Source organism: Canis lupus, chromosome 7, assembly GCF_048164855.1.
Source record: "Canis lupus baileyi chromosome 7, mCanLup2.hap1, whole genome shotgun sequence".
Lineage (NCBI taxonomy): Eukaryota > Metazoa > Chordata > Mammalia > Carnivora > Canidae > Canis > Canis lupus.
Window position 1 is genome coordinate 572,653 of NC_132844.1, and position 22,811 is coordinate 595,463.

A 22,811-nucleotide genomic window follows, 5' to 3' on the forward strand; every position below is an offset into this window, starting at 1 on the left:
ATTCGCCTGTCTTCCAGTTTTTCTGTTCCCCTTAAAGAAGATGAAATGTCTATTCTATTCTATTCTATTCTATTCTATTCTATTCTATTCTATTCTATTCTATTATTTCTATTCTATTTATTTAGAAATGTCTTTTCAAGTACTTGGTGTACTTACAGGGACTTCTGTTCCAGAAAATAATATGTAATTCATGAACAGCGAATTCCACAAATATTTACCAATAAGGCATTTTGTCGGGCCTTGGGAAGATAACAAGAATAAGAAGATAAAGTCATTCCTTTTATTGTTAAAGAATTGGGGAAACAGTGATACAGTAAAATGCAAATACATTTTTACAGGGTTTTCACTCTTTCCCTCTCTAGCTAGTTTGGAAGTTTGTGAAGGCAAAGAGATGATGGGGTATCCTTTGTGTCTCTCACTGCTTCTAGCATGTTTTGCACATAGTTGTTACCAGATATTGAATGACAAAGTGAACAACTCAAATGGAAAAAAAGAACAAAATATCCTAGTACCCAGAAAGACTTGATGAGGTAATGGGAAGAAGATGGTTTTTCTTTTTTTTAAACATTTTATTTATTTATTCATGAGAAAGAGAGGCAGAGACACAGGCAGGGGGAGAAGATGGCTCCCTGCGCAATGTGAGACTTGATCCCAGGACTCCGGGGTCACTCTCTGAGCTGAAGGCAGATGCTCAACTGCAGATGCTCAACCACTGAGTCACCCAGGCGTCCCAAAAGATGGTTTTCAAGGCACTTGTAAAATTGGTGTAAAAAATCTTACAAAGCCCTTAAAAGCAAATTTCTTGTTTAAGTGATTAGAAAAGTCTAAACCCTATACATTTAACATCTCCCTTGCCATTTTACCAGAGCATTACGTAACTTTGGATCAACTTATATGTGCTTGGTTTTTGTATATTTTAAGGTGACTTACACTGGAGATAGAAGAGAGTTAGACTCTAGACATGTGCTTCCAGTACAGTAACCATTAGCCACCAGTGGCTACGAAGCACTTAAAATATGTCTAGTCCAAATTTAGATCTGATGTATAAGTATAAAATACACACTGAATTTCAAAAACTTAGTATGGAAAAAAAATGTAAAATACCTTAATTTTGTATATTGATTACATATTGAAATAATGCTGTTGATATATTGATTAATACTAAAAAATATTTACCATTTTTTGTGGCTACTGGTAAATTTTAAATTACATCGCACAGCATGGTTTTAGGCTTCTTGAATATCTCGGAGTGTATAAAATACACATGAGTATTTAAACTTCCTCCCTGTGAATTTTTTTGTGACTTTAAGACAAGGGTTATCTAGCTAAAATTTAAGATGGGTAAAGTATAGCTAGAGGCCAATGGGTAAAAAAAGGCTAAAAATGGAAGGTCTCTTATCAGCTTCTCCTTGAGTACCTAAGACAACATACTCAGTACTTTGGAAAACATAATGTGTAAAATTATGGATATAAGTATATCTGGGTCCCAAATTTGCCCTGATCGTTATTATATTGGTTATTTAAAGCAGTCTCTTAACAATATTTAGAACCTGTATCTTCATGTTTTTCTAGAATAAATTTTAATGTATATTTGGTTTATAAAAGTACATGAAGCTCAGAAAAGAAAATTTCAGTCATCAAATTACCATTTTGTGTATGTTAACATAGGCTCTAAAATTTAACAATTGGCCAGACACCAGAAAAAAATCCGAATCTAGCATTTCATTGTCAATTCAATGCTTACCACTTGAAGCATATTTTATTTTTGAAAAGTAGTGTGGCCTTGCAGTGCAGTCTTACAGCAATTATTATTTCGCCTTGGTTATTAAGGTTGTCCTTGCTCTTGAGGAACTCACTGTCTCACTGAGGTATCTTTCCTTGAATGTTTCCTCTTCAGCAAATTCACATACTCAAACCAGTCACGTGCCCAAGAAAACAGGATTAACATGGCAAAGAGCCCCCGCCTCAGTACAGAGCTGAAGTCCTGGATTGTGGAGGTGACGTATTTATCCACTCATTATGCGTAGGGAGGTATTTGTGAGCAGTGCTTTCTGCATGTTTGCTTGAAGGGCTTTGTTTGAGCTCTGAAGGGCCACTCTAATCCATTTCCTCTGCCCTCTGGGGTTCTCCAGACTTGCAGGGGAGCTTCTGCAGGCCTGACAGGCCACATTAGGAAAATGTCTACTTTTTGGCTTTCACTTTTTCAGGATTTGCATTTAATGTAATGTTTTTTGAGAATAGGTCAGGAAGAAGTGTTCTATTAAAAAGGGCCACTTATGCTGCTGATTTTTATAAATACCAACATGTCTTATTAGTGGCCTGAAGAGACAGGGAAGACATGCTAGCTTTATTTATTTAAAGATTTTATTAAGTAATTTCTGTACCCAACATGGGGCTGGAACTTAAAACTCTGAGATCAAGAGATGCACGCTCTACTGAGTGAGCGGGCCAGGGACCAGGGCACACTAGATTTTTTTTTTTTAATTTTTTTTATTTATTTATGATAGTCAGAGAGAGAGAGAGGCAGAGACATAGGCAGAGGGAGAAGCAGGCTCCATGCACCGGGAGCCCGACGTGGGACTCGATCCTGGGTCTCCAGGATCACGCCCTGGGCCAAAGGCAGGCTCTAAACCGCTGCGCCACCCAGGGACCCCCACACTAGCTTTAAATTGGGATTAAGTCACAGTTTTACAGTCTACTACCTAACGCATTAGCCGAAATAAATACCTTTTCTGAGCTTTGGTTTCCTTGTCCACAATACAGGGATGATGATACCTGTATTATAAACTAATAATCTCCCAGGATTATTTGGAGAATGCCATTATAAGGTTGTAGAAAACACATTTGAGAGTTTACTAGGTGCCAGGCACTGTGCTAAGGTCAGAGTGTGAAAATGCCAAGGACAATGGCTGGCATGTAATATAAATATTAATTTCCATTTATCTTCCTCTCCATTTTAATTTCACATTTTTACATAGTTATCTAGCCTAGTATTTCTCAAACCCAACTCCCATTATTAATAGCTGGCGAGTGTGGCACCTGGGTGGCTCACTCGGTTTAGCATCTGACTCTTGGTTTCAGGTCAGGTCATGATCTCCGGGTCCTGAGATCAGGCCCCACGTCGGACTCCATGCCCAGCACAGTCTACTTGTTACTCTCCCTCTTGCTCCTCCCCTGCCCTCTCTCTCATAAATAAATAAAATCTTTAAAAAAAAAAATAGCTGGTGAGTTTTGAAAAAATTCTATCTAGGCTCCACCCTCAAACCAGTTAAATTACATACAAAGGTACAGATTTGAGAATCATGGATAACCTTTCCTTGGACTCCTCAAGTGAGGGAACCTTACTCCCTTCCCAGTTTTGTTAAGTTTACTTAGAAATGCCCTGCCTTGTAACATCCAGCTATTGCCAAGCAGGCTCTCAGCACCCATATTTTGACCCATGCAGTCTCGCAGAATGTAATTACCCTGGTTCCACAGAGTTCTTTTAAGTCCTTAAAGATCATCCCAGATAATCCCGTCCTCCTAACAGCTCCCTGCCCCCTCCACCACCATCACCACAAACTTGGCTAGATAAAAAATCCTTCAATATTCCTTATCCATGGTGTATGCTAATAAACAGGATTCATTATGTCAGTTTTTCCTAAAGTCAAGTGCCCTGAACTGAACAAAGTAACATCCAAAGTAAGATTGGAATTCTTACCACCTATACTTTACAAAGTATCTTTCCTTAAGTGGATCTTGTGAGAACATTAGCTTTTGGGGCAGCAATATTACCCTTTCCATGTCTAGTAAGATTAAATTTTACCAAACCCTTAATTTTTTTTTAAAGACTTTATTTCTTCATGAGAGACAGAGAGAGACAGAGACACATGCAGAGGGAGAAACAGGCTCCACGCAGGGAGCCCGACATGGGACTTGATCCCGGGTCTCCAGGATCACATCCTGGGTGAAAGGCAGTGCTAAACTGCTGAGCCACCGGGGCTGCCCAAACCGTTAAATTTTGAAGTATTCACGTGATGCTGAATTAGGTTCCTTTATGTTCTACTTCATTGAAGTTTGTGTCCAACACTTTACATATATCTATATTAATTTTTATTAAATTGTATTAAATTTATTTTAATTATTTGTGTTTGGATGATCAATTATTCCTAATGAGTAATTTTACCTCCCTAATTTCATGTCATTTGCAAATCTGGTCTGTAGCCAGGTCATTGCTTAAGTTCTCCCAGGAAGCTTCCTTTCAGAGTAACACAGCCTCTTTAGGATCTTTCTGTAATATGGATCCACCTATTCTCCTCATTCCCACCCTCAGTTTAACTTTGTCCTCGGGCATCAGCAAACAAAGTTGGTACCTCTTTATAAATTAGGAATGATGTCCCCTTTAGGCTGAGGGATTAGAAAGTGTGCCAATTCCTCCTAGGTATGTGTCCATACCTGATGTACTTTCTCTTTCAATTTCCCTTGTCAAAAAAGGGAACAACTTAGTAATATTTTTACATTGTTGCGAGTCTCTTTTTTAACGGCAGTATTAATATTTTAATATTACTTCAACTGTGGTTTGAAATTTTTCTGAACAAAAAGTTGGAGAAATATTTAAAATGTTATATAGCTTATTTTTATCAGTCACCAAAAATAGAAAATACAAAAGTACACAGATAAAGGAATAATTGATAATTTTGGTCAACTTCTATCAAGGTAACAATAATACTCATATTTAAAAGATTGTTCTGTAACTGGAGACTTTAGGAAGTAAGTAGGAAGCACATACTATGGGGAAGAGTTGCCAGTGATGTTATTTCCTACAGTTCTAGATAGACCCAGTTGGGACATTACCCCAAATTGACCACATACATAGAAACTTCAGATTCATGTACTCCTCTACAAAGTTCTAGAAATATGGGTCTTCTCATTAAGGGCTTTATTTCAGCACACATTTCTTGAGGATGATGTCTACTAATCGAGCAGAGGTTTGCGTTGCAGAACCAGCCACAGCAACTGAATGGGTGATTCACGTTAAGCCTATGCATGTCTTCTGACCTCGTAGTAACTTCATTTCCAAGTCTTCATTTCTTTAAGCTTCAGACTCTGATTCTAGCACGGCAGCTTAGTATTGGGAAATGAGTATGTTCTCCACTTGCTTTCTAGTCCGTGTACTTACCCAGTTTGAATCCATTTACATTTTCTCGATCACATCGATAGTAGCTAATGTTGAGTGATAAATACGTGATCCCTACCACCTCACTGTTGTGTGGTAGCTCTTTCTTTGGTCATTTAAGTGACCAAAGATGTTACTAAAAATAGATACTTTTGTTTTTGGAATTTGTCATTGTTTTCTTTATTAAAGTATAATTTATTTGCAGCATAAGAATGTTCATAGCAGTTTTATTTGTCATAGTTGAAAGCTAGAATCAAATCAATGTCTACCAAAGGTGAATGTGTACATCACGATGTATTCATAAATGGCACATGACTCAGCAACAAAGAACAAACTACTGATCACGTAACAACATGGATGCATCTCAAAAACATTTTTATTTTTTATTATTTAAAAAAAAATTTATTTATTTATTCATGAGAGACACAGGCAGAGGGAGAAGCAGGCTCCATGCAGGGAGCCCGACGCAGGACTCCATCCCGGGACCCCAGGATCACGCCCTGGGCTGAAGGTGGTGCCAAACCGCTGAGCCACCCAGGGATTCCTCAAAAACTTTAAGTGAAGGATGCCAGAGAAGAGAGTACATTCTAGGGGCGCCTGGGTGGCTCAGTCCGTTAAGTGTTTGACTCTTGAGTTTGGCTCAGGTCATGGTCTCAGGGTTGTGAGACTGAACCCCAAACTTGGGTCCACCCTTAGTGCGGAGTCTGCTTAAAATCCCTCTGCCCCCCACCTCGCTGTGTGCTATCAGTCAATAAAAAAGAGTACATACTACATAACTCCATATATGTGAAGTTCAGTGGTTTGGGAAACTTAACCATGGTGATAGAAATCCAAAGAATGGTTGCCTCAGGGCTGTAGAGTAACTGGAAAGAAGCATGAGCAAACTTTCAGGGGTGATAGTGAGGCACCATTATCTTGATTTGGGCGATGATAACACAGACGTACCCATTTGTTAAAACCTGTCAAGTTGTACAATTAAGAGTCATGCATTTTAGTGAATGTAAGCTATAACCATAAATAATAGATTTAAAAATACTGTCATGAATTCAAAAATTGGAATTCTATTTGCCCATTTCCACTATTTTGACTTTTCTTCTGTGCTTAAATAAAAGCTGTTGACTCTGGGGTGCCCGAGTGGCTCAGATGGTTAAGCATTTTGCATTTGGCTCATGTTGGGACCTCCACGTCTTGGGGTCTAGCTCCAGTCGGGCTCCCTGCTCAGCAGGGAATCTGCCTCTCCCTCTGACTCCACCACCCACCATGCTCTCTCTCATGTGAATAAATCTTTAAAAACAAAAAGCTGCTGACTCTGTTTGCAAGTTCTTCTTCTTGCTGTATAATTTCATTTATAATCCCAATTTTGGGAATACTTTTTTTTCTTTTGTTACTTTCCTCCTTCAATTCTAGGTAGAAGTTTCTCTCTAGAGATTTCCTTAATTTACAAGCTAAGAAGTTCTCTTATCCTCTCATCACTGAAGATGTTGATCTGCTCAGGACATATAACCCGTAGGTAGTGCTGATATACTCAACATTCTTGCTGGGTTTCCCTTTTCACTTCTGCACGTTCAGATGCTACATGACGATTCTCTGATCTTATTTGGACCTTTTTTCTCTGACTCTTCAGCTTCAACCTACTACTCCATTACCCTAATGTCGTAGGTTGCAAAGGGTGGTCCCCAGACCAGCAGCGTGAGGTTCACTTAAATCTTGTTAGAAATGCAATCTTGAGAACCCCATTACTGCCCTGTGGAATCTAACCTGAGTGGAATCTAGCAACTGTATTTTAACCAGCACTACAGGTGATTGTGATACGTGCTAATGTTTGGGGATCATCTGCCCTAAACCCTATTGCTGCTCCTGCTTCATCTCTTTTTTTAAGATTTTATTTATTCACAAGAGACACAGAGAGGCAGAGACCCAGGCAGAGGTTTCTTACTGCCTGGGATGGAGCCCCTGCTCAGCGGGGAGTCTGCTTGGTCCCTCTCCTTCTGCCTCCCAGCCTGCATGTACGCACATGCTCTGTCAGATAAGTAACTATAATCTTAAAAAAAAAAAAAAAAAAAAAAAAAAAGAACAGAATTAGCCAAAGTAGTTCAAATGTTTTATATCCTTCTGGAATTCGGCTGCTGAACAGCACAGAACTCAGGGTATCACTGTGAAATGTAGAGAATGTGTTATGGAGGCTTGAGTCAACTGGGTGATAACTTAGAACAGCACTTGAAACTTCATTGTCATCCTCTTCACCAGGCTAAGCTCTAACTTCCCTTAGCATAATAAAGGGCTGTGTTGAGATGGTTCAGTACGTGGTGATCTAGGTCTGTGGTAGAGACGACTCCGTATAGTAGTCACAAACATTTACAAACCTGACTCTCAAGGTGTATGTGGGCTTCTCCCAATGGTGTTTGGGAAGTCTGCCAGTTATTTTGTTTTTTTTACAATGAATACAGGTATTACTGGTATTCATTAGGGACATTAGGGAAGCTAGATATCCTGCAATGTGATGGACAGTGTCCCATACAGAGTAATCATCCAGTGCTAAATATATAGATGACAAAATCTAGTATTTAAGCCTAGAACCTAATACCATTTTACATATAAAAATATTTTGCACTGTTATTTATTGTTTTTTAAGTAAGCTCCACCCCCGACTTGGGGATGACTCAAGAGTCACATGCTCCTGGCTGCTATATGTAAGTGATAAATCACTAAATTCTATTCCTAAAACCAATATTACACTCTGTGTTAACTAACTGGAATTTAAATAAAAACTTGCAACAGGGCAGCCTGGGGGGCTCAGCAGTTTAGCGCCACCTTCAGTCCAGGGCTGATCCTGGAGTCCTAGGATCGACCCATGTCGGGCTCTCTGCATGGAGCCTGCTTCTCCCTCTGCCTGTGTCTCTCTTTCTCTCTCTCTCTGATGAATAAATAAAATCTTAAAAAAACAAAACAAAACAAAACTTGAAACAAAAAAGAGTCATATGCTCTACCAAATGAGCAAGCCAGGCCCTCCTTTCTTCCTGCAGTGTTTTAAACACTATTTTTTGAAAGCAACTTATTTCATCTACTGTAAAACATTGTAAGATACACCATTATCTAGCACTAAGAATGAAAACAAATGCTAATGAAATTCTGACACAAAACTTTCTAACATTTACAATTTTTGTGTTACCAACAATCAACAGAGTAAAAAGGAACCTACAGAATGGGAGAAAACATTTGCAAATCATATATCTGAAAAGGTTAATCTCCAAAATATGTAAGGAACTAGTGATTCTAAGGTACAGCCATCTAACTACTATATCATGTCATTTTTATTTTTAAAGATTTTATTTATTTATTCATGAGATACACAGAGAGAGGCAGAGACACAGGCAGAGGAAGAAACAGCCTCCTTGCAGGGAGCCTGACGTGGGACTCGATCCTGGGACCCCAAGGTCATGCCCTGGGCTGAAGGCAGGTGCTAAACCGCTGAGTCACCCAGGGGCCCCCCTCATCATGTCATTTAATGCAGGCAGGACTTCTTTTTATTGCACTAAGTCTTTCCCCCACTTCCAGCTATTCTGTCTCCTGACTCCCAATTTGCGAGATAAAAAAAAAAAATTGAAACTAAGGGGTTTAAATGATCTGTTAAACAAACATGTTATTCTGGATCCTCCGAAAAGCAGAAGTCAAGCTGGGATTAAATATACAAAGGTCTTATTAGGGGAAAATGACTGTGTGAGTGAGATGGGGAGGGAGCCAGAAAAAAAAGACGGGAGAGCCATCTGTCCAGAAAGCAAATCTGATTGAGTGAAAAGGGGAGCAAGAGAAAGTTGGGTGGAAGCGTCCTAGACTCCTGTGCCATCCAAGGAAGATTCAGCAAGGCCACCAGGGAGTCCTTGAGGCAACCAGAGTCAGCTGTTGGCTGAGTCCCACATCCTCTAGGAATGGTCTTGCCTTCGTACCCTAGCCATACTCAGCCATTGGCTGGAGGGCTCATAGGAGGTATGGCCGGAATGCAAAGGAGACTAGAGATTTCAGGGTGCAGCATTCAGACCCTTGAACAATTACTCTCCTTGTATTAGGAAGGCCGGAAGGTGCATTTTCATGGCTACCACATGAAACTTCACACTACATTGGTGCCAAAGCCAGATCCATCCTTGACTCATACCTGTAAGAAATTCAATTAGCCCAGCATCCTCTTTGAATGTGAAGGAAGTTGGTCTTCAGCCATTGTTTTCTCAAAAAGCAGGACGGCTTTCTACTGGAAATGCCAATTTTGCGTGGCCCTGGACACACAGGCTCTGTCTGCTAAAGATGCCTTTGTCCTGTCTGAGGAAGAGAAAAGTTTCCATGGAATGCTTCTGTTGCTGCTCAACTTAATTCTGGGCTTTGGAGCCCTGGAGTGGTGACTCATTTAGTCATAGGGACAGAACTCCTTCCATATGTTAAGGGTAATTTAGGGGAAATTGTTTGAAAATTCAGTATCTTTTGGCTGTAATGGTACATGAAATACATTTTAAAGAAGAAAAAAAGGAAAGATGGAAACGGGGGTGAGGAAGGAGGAAAGCAACTTACGGAGTAAGGGTCACCTACATTACAATATTGACCCGTTACTCTGAGAAGAGGGTAGGTAAAGACAGGTTGGGTGAGCTTACTATTTTTAAAAAGTAAGGCTCTGTGCTCAACATGGGGCTCAAACTCACAACCCAGAGATCAAAAGTCACATGCTCCATTGACTGAGCCAGCCGGGTGCCCCTTAGGATTCCTATTTTATAAAATGTGGAAATGGAGATAAAAAAAGTTAAACCACTTGCCCAAATTCCCACTGCTCATGAAGGCAGAAATGAACTCCAGCCCATGTCTTTTGCCCTCCTCCAGTAAGACTGGGTCTACACAATACCAATAAAGAAAAAACAAATGAACAAAGGGAATGTTCTCTCTGATGGATTGAGAACTGTTGACTTTAAGCCTTGAATCCAGGATCATGAATTCCTGCTTCTTTTAGTGTTCAGGCACTTCCCCAACGACTGTTAGTATCTTTCTGGATGGGCAGAGGGGAACAGGACAGTAAGACATAACATTAAATTGGGATGGTCATACAGTCTTACTTCTAAGAAAGCACCTTTACATTTTACATGTTGGGTGGAATTGCAGAAAAATATAATAAATGAGTGTACAGGTTCCTGAGTCAGATTACGGCTCTATCACTTTTGTGTGACTGTGGATAAGCAACTCGGTTCCTCTTTGCTGCAGTTCCTTCTAAGGTAACGTAGGATGAAGTCATAATATTATTACCTCACAGGGTTATTCTGAGGATTAAATGAGATAACACATTTAGAAAACACTAAGTAAATGTAGGCCCTAATGAATATATAACCAGAAACCCTATCATTCTGAAAAAACATGCCGGGCTCCAGCTCCAGCTGGGGTGGGTCTCTCGAAGGAAAGGCCGGCGTCGGCAAATGAGGGGACGCACAGAGTCAGGGTGCAGACACGTCCTGATCATTTCGGAGGGGCTTTATTTATACCATTTTACATTGCCTTGCTTTTCCAGTTTCTTTTTTAGTAAATAATTACATTTTACATTTTATCGCAAACATCTTAGATCATTCTAAAGATTAAGAAACATCTTTTTCATACGAAATATTTTTCCTTTCAGTTTCGACTGCTATAATGAACATGACCTTTATTGATTTCTTGAGAAAGCAGTGAGTGTGATGTAAAAGACAAAAGTGCTAGACAGAGCGTGGCCTATTCTAGTGGAAAAACAAGTCTATGGTAATATGGTTACATGAAAGGGGTTATTATTTTAAAGGTTATATACAGAAATGTTTAACTTTCTTCTAGCAGTTTACAGTACCCACAACTTATTTTATCATGTGTTCCACTGGTTAACTGTTGTCTCTTTAACTTGACGCTTAAGAGGTACCTGAAGGACTTCTTCCATGACAGCTTTAACTGGGCTAGGTTCCCAGATTTATTTTACCCTTAACTGATAAAAAAACTCAGCATTTCTCATATTAGAGGAATTACAGAGTGGGGGGTGGGGGGCATTGGGTTTTATTCCAAGAAGCATGTTGGAAATTTTAATTATTTTTAGACTCCATATTTATTTTATGGAAATTCCCCAATAGTATTATAATGATGCTAAAGATGGCCAAAAACAAAGTGAAAGGAATCCATGGGAGCCAGCTGTGGCTTCTCCTGATTTTCAGGATTAACTCCCATGCCTGGACTTTGTCAAACAGCATGAGTAGCCTGGCTCCCACCAAAAGCAACCTTGTTGTTCAAGAGTAACAACAGTGGGTATTTCCTAAATTTTCCAGTACTTACTATACACTTTAGTAAAATCGTTCCTATTTGACTATACTAATTTATGTTTGAACTTTTGTTAAACTCCTTGTCCTGTGGCAAATGAAAATTACCTCCTGGATTTTCTTTTTTTAAAGATTTTATTTATTTATTCATGAGAGACACACAGAGAGGCAGAGACATAGGCAGAGGGAGAAGCAGGCTCCACACAGGAAGCCCGATGTGGGACTCGATCCCGGGTCTCCAGGATCTGGCCCTGGGCTGAAAGCAGCACTAAACTGCTGAGCCACCTGGGCTGCCCCCCTCCTGGATTTTCATGGCATTTCTTGCGAGTATTTTTCCATATGGTCATGTTACTGACATACCTTTTGCTCTGTAGTGAGGCCGATGTCAACTGCCAACAGAACAGGCTTTGTCATGTACTCCAAATCCTATATTCTAATATGCAAACAAAATGATTCATACCTATAATACATAATCCACTCAACTCAAAATGAAATACTAGCATAGTCATACTATTCATTTTGGTTAAATCTTTTACATTTTTCATTTAACTCAAGTAATCAAATTCATTACAATCTCCAATGAGATAGTCACTGGCCTACTATAGTAGATGCCAAGGATGCAGCCATCCTTGCCTACTTGGCATGAGGAGACTAATCTGCATAAAACAACCAAGAAAGTTAAAGATAGAAGGTAAATTCTAATTTGCACGGTAAAGGTCATAGGAGCTATAGAAATTGAGGACTGTTAGAACGGTAAGGTGATAAGGGAAGGTCATGCATAGGAGATGGGAGGAGGCAGTTTGGCAATTAATATATGTCTCCATCATGAGGGAGTCAACCCTGTGATCCTGGGTCCTTGTTTAGGATTATTAAATGCATTAAAATGCTAATGCAATCTACATGAGGTAAGCTTGAATGGAGTTTCAAGGATGGGCAGGTTATTATTGGTGGAAAATGATCCCCTTGACAGGAACAATCAAAGCTAGGGATGGGGATGTTTCAAGCAGTGGAGATAAAAGTCCTTTGTATATGCAACAAAAGAAAAAAGGTTCAGAGGTAGCAGTAGTTTTAAGTAACTTTCTAATTTTCTGTTGCAAATAGCAAATGCTACCTTTCTTGTATGGATTCTTTAAGAAAGGAAACAAGGCAGAGCAGTGTCAAAGTATAACCCAAAGTCACAAATACACTAAATTATAGCACAATGTTTACTTATTTACAAAGAGGATAAATTAGTAAATGGATTTCACCCCACAGAGGCAAAACAGGATTTATTAAAACGGGGGAAAAAAGGAGAGAAAAATAATTGTAGTCTGAGAAGAGTGCATCTTGTTTGTACATTTTTTTTTTAATTTTTTAAAAAAATCTTATTTATTCATGAGAGAGACAGAGAGAGGCAGAGACACAGGCAGAGGGAGAAGCAGGCTCCATGCAGGGAGCCTGATGTGGGACTCGATCCCAGAACTCCAGGACCACGCCCCGAGCCAAAGGCAGGTGCTCAACCAGGGGGCCACCCAGGCATCCCTGTTTGTACAGTTTTTATGGGTTATCTGATTAGCTGGTAGCAGTCAATCTGGACAGTCTGTCCTTGAGTAGGCAGACTAGGGGCACAAAAATATCTTGAATGTTTCTGAACTGTCTGGTAAACCTTTGTGAGCTACCCCATGAAGCTGCGGGACAGGCTGCTCCTCTGTGCCACCTGCCAGTATCTCTCTCAGCACTTCATTCTTAGTTGCACAGGGTCTGCACTACCTCCCTCAATACACCTGCTACTTTTCCGTAACTCTGTTTCCCCTACACCCTGACTTTTCACTGGATCCTCTCCCGAGTCCTAATTTAAAAGCGATCATGGGGATCCCTGGGTGGCGCAGTGGTTTGGCGCCTGCCTTTGGCCCAGGGCGCGATCCTGGAGACCCGGGATCGAATCCCACGTCGGGCTCCCGGTGCATGGAGCCTGCTTCTCCCTCTGCCTCATTCTCTCTCTCTCTGTGACTATCACAAAAAAAAAAAAAAAAAAAAAAAAGCGATCATGATCTGGGGTGCTCTGTAGCGTAGTAGTTTCTATCACAAAGAGTCACAAACATTTTTCTAATATGAATTTAAGATGCGGAACAAAAATATGCAAAATTCAAGTTTTCCTTCATTCTTGCGTTTGTCTAAGGATCAACACCAGTATTTCCACACTGCAGCAAACAGCACGTGGTGCGGAATTAACACCACTGCTAGATGAATCGTATGAACTGACTGGAAAAGGCACATTTCGGGTAGCTATTTTAACACTGACGTTTTAGACGCCGCTTAAAATATTTTTAGTTGGACGATTACGAGTTGCAGTGCCTGCGAACAAACAGCTGCTGTTGCTCCCGCCCGCCGGGGACTACCACAGGGGCTATTGTGGCAACTACTCCTGGGCTTCGAGCTCGCGCGGACTCCGAAGCAGGAGCTCCTCCCGGCTCAGGGCTGGGCCACATCCACGGCACGTGCCATTTTGGAAATTACACTCTCCTGAGATCACGTCTTTTTCCGTGATGCTTCAAGGCCGGGTCTGCGCGCTCGCGCGAGTGGGTCGACGCCAGTGAGGCACGTACCTTGACCGCGTGTATTACTTCAGAGCGCAGCGGGCCTGGCGTCCGGTCGCCCCCGGGGTCGGCCGACGGGCGCAGCCTTCGTGGTGTCCGGTCGGGAAGGCCGAGGCTTCCGTCTCCACCGCGCCGAGGTGCGTAAGTCACCACTTTTTTTTTTTTTTAAGATTCTAATTAATTACTCAGGAGAGAGAGAGAGAGAGAGAGACCCGGGCGAGGGAGAGGCAGGCTCCCGGGTCCCGCCCTCCGCCGCGGGGCCGCCGCTCTGCTCACCTCCAGCCTCGGGGGCCCCTCGGCGTCCTCGCCTGAGGGAGGGGAGCGCGGGGCCGCGGCGGCGGGGACACTCACCCAGCGCCCCGGAAGCGCCGCCGCCGCCGCCGCGGCCCGCGAACCCACGCCCGCGCGCGCAGACCCCGGAAACCCGGAATCCCCAGGCCCCGCGAACTCTCGCGCGACGTGAGGACGCGCGCCTCCGGCCGCCGTGACGTCAGCGGTTGCCATAGCAGCATCCTCCGGGAGTGCGCGAGCGGCGGGGACCGGGACGCCGTCCTGCTGCGGGTCCCTGCCCCGAGATGAGCGCGCCGGCCGAGGGCAGGCACCTCCCTGCCGCCCGAGACTGCGGCGCGGCGGCGGCGGCCGACCCCGCCCCGGGCCCCCCGGACGCGACCCCGGGCCGGGCCGAGGGGATGGCGGACGCGGGTGAGGGCGGCGTGCAGACGGCCGCGGGGGGCGCCCCGGCCCGGAGCCCGGCTGGAGGCGCCCCGGCGCTCCGCGTTCGAGTGTTCGGGAGTCGCGGCCGCGGGGCGGGCAGAGCGGGCCCCCGAGAGCGCCTGCTGCCCGCGGAAGGCTCGGCCGCCGCCGGTGCCCAGGAGCACGGCTGTCCGCGGAGAGAGCCGCGGGGCCCTGCTGCGGAGAAAGCCCTAGAAGCCTGCGGCGCGGGGGCGTCGGGGGCGCAGGGGGCGCAGGGGGCGCCGGGGGCGAAGGCCAAGGAGCTGCCGGCCAAGTGCGCCGCGGAGGGGGAGGGAGCAGCCGCGGGGGCGGCGGAGGACGGGCAGGCGATGCCCAAGGAGAAGGGGGCGGCGGGGACCCAGGAGGAGGCGCGGGCCAAGGCCCCGAAGGTCGGCAGCTGCATGGACTCGCTGGAGGCCATCGACCAGGAGCTGTCGAACGTCAACGCCCAGGCCGACCGGGCCTTCCTGCAGCTGGAGCGCAAGTTCGGCCGCATGCGCAGGCTCCACATGCAGCGCAGGAGCTTCATCATCCAGAACATCCCGGGCTTCTGGGTCACGGCCTTCCGCAACCACCCGCAGCTGGCGCCCATGATCAGTGGCCAGGATGAGGACATGATGAGGTACATGATCAATCTGGAGGTGGAGGAGCTCAAGCACCCCAGGGCCGGCTGCAAGTTCAAGTTCATCTTCCAGGGCAACCCCTACTTCCGCAACGAGGGGCTCGTCAAAGAGTACGAGCGCAGGTCCTCGGGCCGGGTCGTGTCCCTGGCCACGCCCATCCGCTGGCACCGGGGCCAGGACCCCCAGGCTCACATCCACAGGAACCGGGAAGGAAGCACCATCCCCAGTTTCTTCAACTGGTTCTCGGACCACAGCCTCCTAGAATTCGACAGGATCGCGGAGATCATCAAGGCCGAGCTGTGGCCCAACCCCCTGCAGTACTACCTGATGGGCGAGGGGCCGCGCCGGGGCATCCGGGACCCCGCGAGGCAGCCGGCCGAGAGCCCCAGGTCCTTCCGGTTCCAGTCCGGCTAGCGGCGCCCCGGCCGCCCGCGCCCCGCCCCCGCGCCCCCGCGCCCCCGCGCCCCGGCCCTGCGCCTGGCCCGCAGCACGCCCTCTGTCCGCCCGTCTCGGCGCGGCCCCGCGGCGGCCCCGCTTCTCCTCACCCCTCAGTCGCTTGTAAGGTTGACCCTTGGATGCCCGCGTCCTGGTCCACGTCCCGCGTGCACGCGCCGCCTCGGCGCGGCCCCGGCCCCGGCCCCGGCCCTCAGTGCAGCTGCTCACCGGCCGCCGCGCGGCTGAGGCGGCTGAGGCGGGAATGAGGCCGCCGGCGAGCGCCCGGTGCAGCCGCGTGGCTCCTCTGCGGGGGGCCCGGGAACCCCCCCCCGCCCCGGGGCTGCGGGCAGGTGGGCAGCGCTCTGTGCTCGCGCCTGGAGCGTGGCCCTCCGGAGCCGCCGCGGCCCCGGGACCTGGGCAGCCCCCCCCGGGGGCTCGGAGGACCCGGCTGCGCTCCGGGGGGCCGCCCCGTACCTGCACCCCCCTCCTGCCCCTCCCTCCCGCCCCTCCCCCTCTCCCTCTTTCTAGAACAGCTCGAGCTCCGAAGTGGAGAGCCTCGGGGGCCCGGGCGGGCTTTGTGCTTCACCTGCTCCCGGCCCCGCCCCCCAGCTCCGAGAGCCTCCGACGGAGACCTGTGGGCGACTCGGGGCGTCGGGGCCGCGGCGACCCCCCGCCCTGCCCGCCCTGGAGTCCCCGGGAAGCAGGGAAGGGCGGCGGCGGCGCGGGACGGATTTAAGGAGAGCCGGAGCCGGTGGCCACCGAGGCGGCCGGAGCGGAGTTTCACTCTCCTTCTTTAGACCTGGAAACTGGGGGGACGGGGAGCCCCAAGAAACAACCCGGGGCAGCGCTGCGGGGCACCCTCCCCTGCTTCCTCACGCCCCCGCTTCCGTCCCTAGAAACCCGGCCGCGTTGCCGAGACGCCAGGCTTCCCCGCCGGGGTCGGGGTGTGTGCAGCTGAGTGTTCCGGCGGCTGCGCGTGCGGCCCCGACTGCCCGCCGCCCCCTCCCCTCCTCTCCCCCCTCTCCCCTCCCCCCTCCCCCCGGAAGGCTTTGCCCGAAGCTCCCGGAGCGCTAGGGAGGCCTGGGCACCGCGGGGGGGAGGGGGAGGGGGGAGGGGGTGTTTGCTGTCGCCGAGGCCCGACTGCTGCGAAGTGGTCTTGGAAGGGCCCCGGGAAGCTGGAGCCCCGGGGGGGGGGGGGGGGAGCTTTTCCGGGAGCCCAGGGGGTCTCAGAGTGCTTGATGTTTAAACAGGATGCTTGGAGGACTTTTCCCGAATTCCCTTGAATTCACCAGTAGATTTTTGTACACGAAGATGCAAGTCTGGATGTTTTCTCTCTATTACTATAGGAGTGATTTTCTCTGTGGAAAATTAGTGGTATATGCTCCTTGTTTCTCTGTGTTTGAGTAAAATCCTGTTCATTCCTTTCTCTACTTTTGCTTGCTGGCAAAATCGACACTTACAGGCCTGCTTTTTGCTCGTAATTGAGAACGTGTGCAAAAATACCGAACTTGTTTCCTGCACAGTATGAAACCTGTGAACACTCATTAATGTATCAGCTTGTCCTGGTCTGTCTTCACCCGTAGTTCTATTCTTAGAAATATAATTTGAATGTGATCTTTGAAATCTTGCAAGTTGTTGCTGTGTCTTGTGCAAGTAATCTCTAAAAAACCCCCATAACTCCCATTGTCGTGATATTTCTTGCCCTAATAGTAACGTGGTACTTGACATTAATGTCCCTGACCAGTGTAAGTACTTGTAGAACTGCTCTGTCAAACTAAACAAGGATCGTTAAGTACTTTAGTATTCTGTGTGCTCAAAGGAAAAATAAAGTCTGTCAGTCTGCTGTATTTCTTGTTTTCAACAAAAAATAAAAATAAAGTTCTGTGTTGTCTAGTCTAATAAAAGATTGGGAAATCATTAAAGTTATCAAATTATCACAGTAAACATTTGTCCTGAAGTTTCCAAAAAAAAAAAAAAAAAAAAAAAACAGCCACCAAATTTCTAAGGTGCTTTTTTGCTTAGAAAATGGTAAATAAGAGGCCTAACTACATGCTCATGAACATAATTTTTCTATTCAACCAGTATAGTTTTTGAAGGTAATTAAAGCACCATTTCTTGTTTTTGGTCACTTAAAATATTTACAGCGGAAAACATTTTTGGCTTTTTATGTTTTAATTCCAGGTAATTAACCTACACTGTTACATTAGTTTCAGGTCTACAATACAGTGATTCAACAATTTCATACGCCACCTGGTGCTCATTTTAGCAAGTGCGCTCCTAAATCCCCATCACCCATTTAAGGTATCCCCCAGCATCCCCCACCACCTCCGGTCTGAGTCATCAGTTTGTTCTCTATAATTGACTGTTTCTTGATTGGTCTCTTCCCCCCCCTCTTTGTTTCTTAAATTCCACATATGAATGAAGTCAGAATGGTATTTGGCTTTGACTGACTTAGTGGAAAACTATTCTTAATGCACCATCCTTGTTTACTACATTTGTGTTAACCGTGATCTTACTCTTTCCTCAGAAGATAGATTTTTGGAAGGAGTTAATCATTGTATATTCTACAAGTGCTTCTTAATTTCTTTTCCTACAAGGTGCAGTGCTTTAAAAAGAGAATAACAAATTGTGACTGACATAGTATCTAGAAACCTGATCCCACACATCCCAATCTCAATGACTAAGTCCTGTTAGGCAGGACTGCTGCTGTTAGTCCAGCAGCTGTCACATGAAGGGTTAGGAGTTGGGAGGGCCCTGGCTATTGCAAGATCTGTGAAAATGAATGGTATTTGTAGCCATCTAAACAAAAATTTTACATAAATGGCCCCAAATTATTACTAAACAGACCTGCTGACTCTTGGTGCAGTCCATTCTTGCAAGTTTTACTTGCTTAAGTATAATTTTTCTAGGCCTGGATAACTTTTTTTTTTTAAGATTTTATTTATTTATTAGAGACACAGAGAGAGAGAGGGACAGAGGGGGAAGCAGGCTCCACGCAGGAAGCCCGACATGGGAATCGATCCGGGGTCTCCAGGATCAGGCCCTGGGCCAAAGGCGGAGCTAAACTGCTGACACGCCAGGGCTGCCCTAGACCTGGAAAATTTTAAATTTTAGAGAACTATGTTTTCATTGCAACCTCTATACCTATCTTGATTGTAAATTATACTTGTAGTGTTCATTTTACCTTTTCGATTCAGTGATTTTTTTTTCCTGCATTGTCTCTCTTATCCTTTTCTGGACATGGTCAGAAAAATGTCATTTTTATTGTCGTTGGTTTATTATCAGCTTTAACCAATAGTATTCATTTTCCTAGTAGGTTGGTGCTACTCTTTTGTTAGATTACGATGGTTTCTGTTCTGTTGAATAAAATTATACTAAATTAGACATTCTGTAGGTTTCACTTACCAGTTGGTATACTCCTATGTCCCTGCCCCATTTCTTTTCATTGCCTTTTTTCTTCTCAATTCTAGACCCAAATTATTCCTTACGAAGACCTCCAAATCGGTTATGAGGTTCTCGCATCCTCTGATCACCAAACAAGTATCATTTGGTCTGCACAGGCCTATTGCCCTGTTCGTAGGGTCATACTTCATAATTTCCCTAGTCCCCACATAACAGAATCTCCTTGGGCATTCTTCCATTTCTGGGCATTAGACCAGACGATGACAAAAGTCTTGTCTAACCTTCCTTGCTCAAGGTCCCTTCTCCCCGTTACTCCTCTTGCAGCTCCTGCTTCTTTTTCTCCAGTTGACTCAAGTTTCTGTAATGTGTGTATCATAAAAACCAAAATTATCTGTATTCTTATTAAATTCCTTGTTCTACGGGATCCCTGGGTGGCTCAGCGGTTTAGCGCCTGCCTTCGGCCCACAGCGTAGGCCTGGAGTCCTGAGATCAAGTCCCACATCGGGCTCCCTGCATGGAGCCTGCTTCTCCCTCTGGCTCTCTCTCTGTATCTCGCATGAATAAATAAATAAAATCTTAAAAAAAAAATTCCTTGCTCTATAGAGTCACAATTTGAGCCTTGGATATCTGTTCGCATCAGAGATGCCGTCTCTGGTTTGACAGTCCTAAGAAATCTGAGGGGTCAGGCACGTCCGTTTATGTTCTCGTGTTACTTTCACAATTCTCACACAAGTTTTACTATCTCCGTTTAGATACTTAAGGAAACAGGCTCAGAGGGCAGCCCGGGTGGCTCAGCTGTTTAGCACCTGCCTTCCCGGGATCTAGTCCCACGTCGGGCTCCATCCATGGAGGCTGCTTCTCCCTCTGCCTGTGTCTCTGCCTCTGTCTCATGAATAAATAAAATCTTTTTTTTTTTTTTTTAAAGAAAACAGGCTCCGAAAGTTGAAGTAGATGTGCCTAAGATACAAGTCACAGAGACATGTATTTTTTAATTTCAAGCCTAGATTATCTTCCACTACCATCATAAACATTTGTACTAAATTTGGCATAAAACAAAAACTATGTGAATAATCAGGACTCAGCTGAAGGCTGTTTTTCATTCATTCATGATTGGTCTTTGAAAGGGGCACTTTTATCACTTAGTTCAGGGTTCCATACAGTCTACAGATTAAAAGCTACTGAGATTTACATATGCGATCTTGATTGCTGCAAACATGAATGAAAATAGAAGTTTGTCGTCTTCATCAAAGGGAGTAAATGCACCAAAAGGACTTTAAATCTTAAGATATTTAGTTGCTAGGAACTGTAAAGACATGTTGACATTTGTTTTTTTTTTTTTTTTAATTTTTATTTATTTATGATAGTCACAGAGAGAGAGGCGCAGAGACACAAGCAGAGGGAGAAGCAGGCTCCATGCACCGGGAGCCCGATGTGGGATTCGATCCCGGGTCTCCAGGATCACGCCCTGGGCCAAAGGCAGGCGCCAAACCTCTGCGCCACCCAGGGATCCCAATGTTGACATTTGTATTAGAGAATTTGAGTATTTTTAAATTGATTCAACATAGTGATTGCTTTTAATAGGCACTTAGTAATTTATTTCTTTATTTTAATCATTTACTTAAAGATTAAAATTTTTTTTTTCAGTACAATCTCCCCCGCTCAGTGTGAGGCTAAACTCACAACCACGATCAAGAGTCTCGTGCTCTACCGACTGCGCCAGCCAGGTGCCCCAATCTCTTTGTTAAGCTTTAGTCTTTACCAATAAAGTGCCAAGGCCGAAGCACTAATAAAGTAAAATAAAGTCTTTTTTTTTTAAGACTCTGAGAACAGGTGCATGGTATGAGAACCTGTTAGGCAATCTATGTGATGCTGTAGTTGTCATTCTAAGTAATGACCTAACTTCTCTCAATAGACTCAGATATCCCACCTCCCATTAAGTTTGGAGCAGTTTTCATTATTCATTTTCCATTTTGGTTTCCTCAGCACCAAAGAGGGAGATTTGCTCAATATTCAAGGTGAACATTGGAACCTGAATATGAAGGAAGAGTAGACCTGCTTACCGAGGGCTTTAGTATGTGCGGCTTCCAAGGAGAGTAGAGCTCAAAAAAAAAAAAAAAAAAAAAAAAAGAAGAGCAGAGCTCATTATACGTTTTACTCCCATGGTTCTTGATTGTTTTACTCTAACAGGTAAGTTCTATGGTATAGAACTTTGCTTTAATATTTTTTACCGAATTGTGTTACTTTAGGACAGAGCCTGTTTATTTCTAATCCCTCACATGGTGTGACTGTTAAATTGAAACGTGGGTTCAGACTGAGAATTTGCCCCAATCTACTTCCAATGTTGGAAGACTTAGGTGTCAGTCAACTAAGGGCATGAGTTTTGGGGTGAAACTTGGGCTCATGTACAGACTCTGTTCCTTAGTAACAGTACAATTTTTAGCAAGTATGTTATTTAACCTCCGTCAATTTCAGTGTCCTTATCTGTAAGATTCTATTTTATTTTTTAAAGATTTTATTTATTTTTTCATGAGAGCCAGAGAGAGGCAGAGACACAGGCAGAGGGAGAAGCAGGCTCCGTGCAGGGATCCCAATGCAGGACCCGATCCTGGGACCCCGGGGTCACGCCCTGAGCCGAAGACAGACACTCAACCACTGAGCCACCCAGCATCCCTATCTGTAAAATTTTAATAATTATACACACCTCATAGGGATATTGTAGGGAATAAGGAACATGAAGTAGCCTAGTAAAGAGCACTTACCACCATTATTTCTGAGGATGATTCTAGAGACCAACAACAGACAGCTTTTTAGATTTACCCTATATGAACTGGACCCAAGGATTTTCAAGGGCCGCACATTGGGTGAGTTAACTCTTGAATCTATCCTAGTCTTGCACTAATCTGGAAATCAGCTCTTAAACCTTTTTCTCAAGAGCCTGAGAAGACCCAAGGGAATGTTCCTGAAACATCACATTTAAGAAAAAGCTATCCATGTGATTCTAATACGGAGTCAAGGTTATTATATCCAGAGATGGTTTGACATTCCATCCTATGCTGGTTTGTTGTATACAGCATAATCACATAGATTTGATTTTCATTCAAACCAGTTCAACAAGTGTGTGTATACACATATATGTGTGTGTATATATATATATGTATACATATATTTGCTTTAAATACACATAAAGTTGTTGGATATGAAAATTGGTGGGGAAAGAGTACCCGATTTGAAGTTTAACAAACTCAGAAGTACAGTTGATCCTTGAATGTGGGAATTAGGGCCTCCTCCCCACGCATAGTCAAAAATACATGTGTACCATGTAACTCCCCTGCCACACCTGAGGAACACGCTACTGTTGTTAACTGAAAGCTTTACTGAGAACAACACGTATTTTGTATATGTGTTACATGCTGTATTTTTATAATATGGTAAGCTAGAAAAAAAGAAAATGTTAAAATCATAAGGAAAATACATTTTCAGAATTGTATCAAGAAAAATCTGCATATAAGCAGATCCGTGCAGTTCAGAGCCATGAATTTTAGGAGTCGACTTCAGTTGATTTTAGATTGCAATTCATGGTTGAGCTGAA

At 44.5% G+C, this 22,811-nt stretch overlaps 1 protein-coding gene and 2 long non-coding RNA genes across 5 annotated transcripts in view; 2 read left to right on the forward strand and 1 right to left on the reverse strand.

Moving 5' to 3' along the window:
* The window catches only part of LOC140636464 (uncharacterized), a 33,493-nt gene that overhangs the window by 3,766 nt on the left and 6,916 nt on the right, over positions 1-22,811 (forward strand). The window contains exons 2-3 of one of the 3 annotated variants that reach the window (XR_012033643.1): positions 1,898-1,997; positions 21,206-21,409. This is a non-coding gene — a long non-coding RNA (uncharacterized lncRNA). Of the gene's footprint in view, positions 1-1,897; positions 1,998-13,592; positions 14,168-21,205; positions 21,410-22,811 lie in introns of those variants that run through there. The other 2 variants (XR_012033641.1, XR_012033642.1) reach the window with 2 other exon arrangements.
* Positions 10,640-14,300, reverse strand: LOC140636465 (uncharacterized). Its single transcript, XR_012033644.1, has 2 exons — positions 14,040-14,300; positions 10,640-13,443 (listed from the first exon to the last, which is right to left on the reverse strand). It is a non-coding gene; the product is annotated as an uncharacterized lncRNA (long non-coding RNA).
* Positions 14,549-17,724, forward strand: TSPYL4 (TSPY like 4). The gene has a single exon (XM_072831678.1). The coding sequence runs from the start codon at positions 14,606-14,608 to the stop codon at positions 15,797-15,799; it is 1,194 nt and encodes a 397-aa protein (XP_072687779.1). The 5' UTR covers positions 14,549-14,605; the 3' UTR covers positions 15,800-17,724.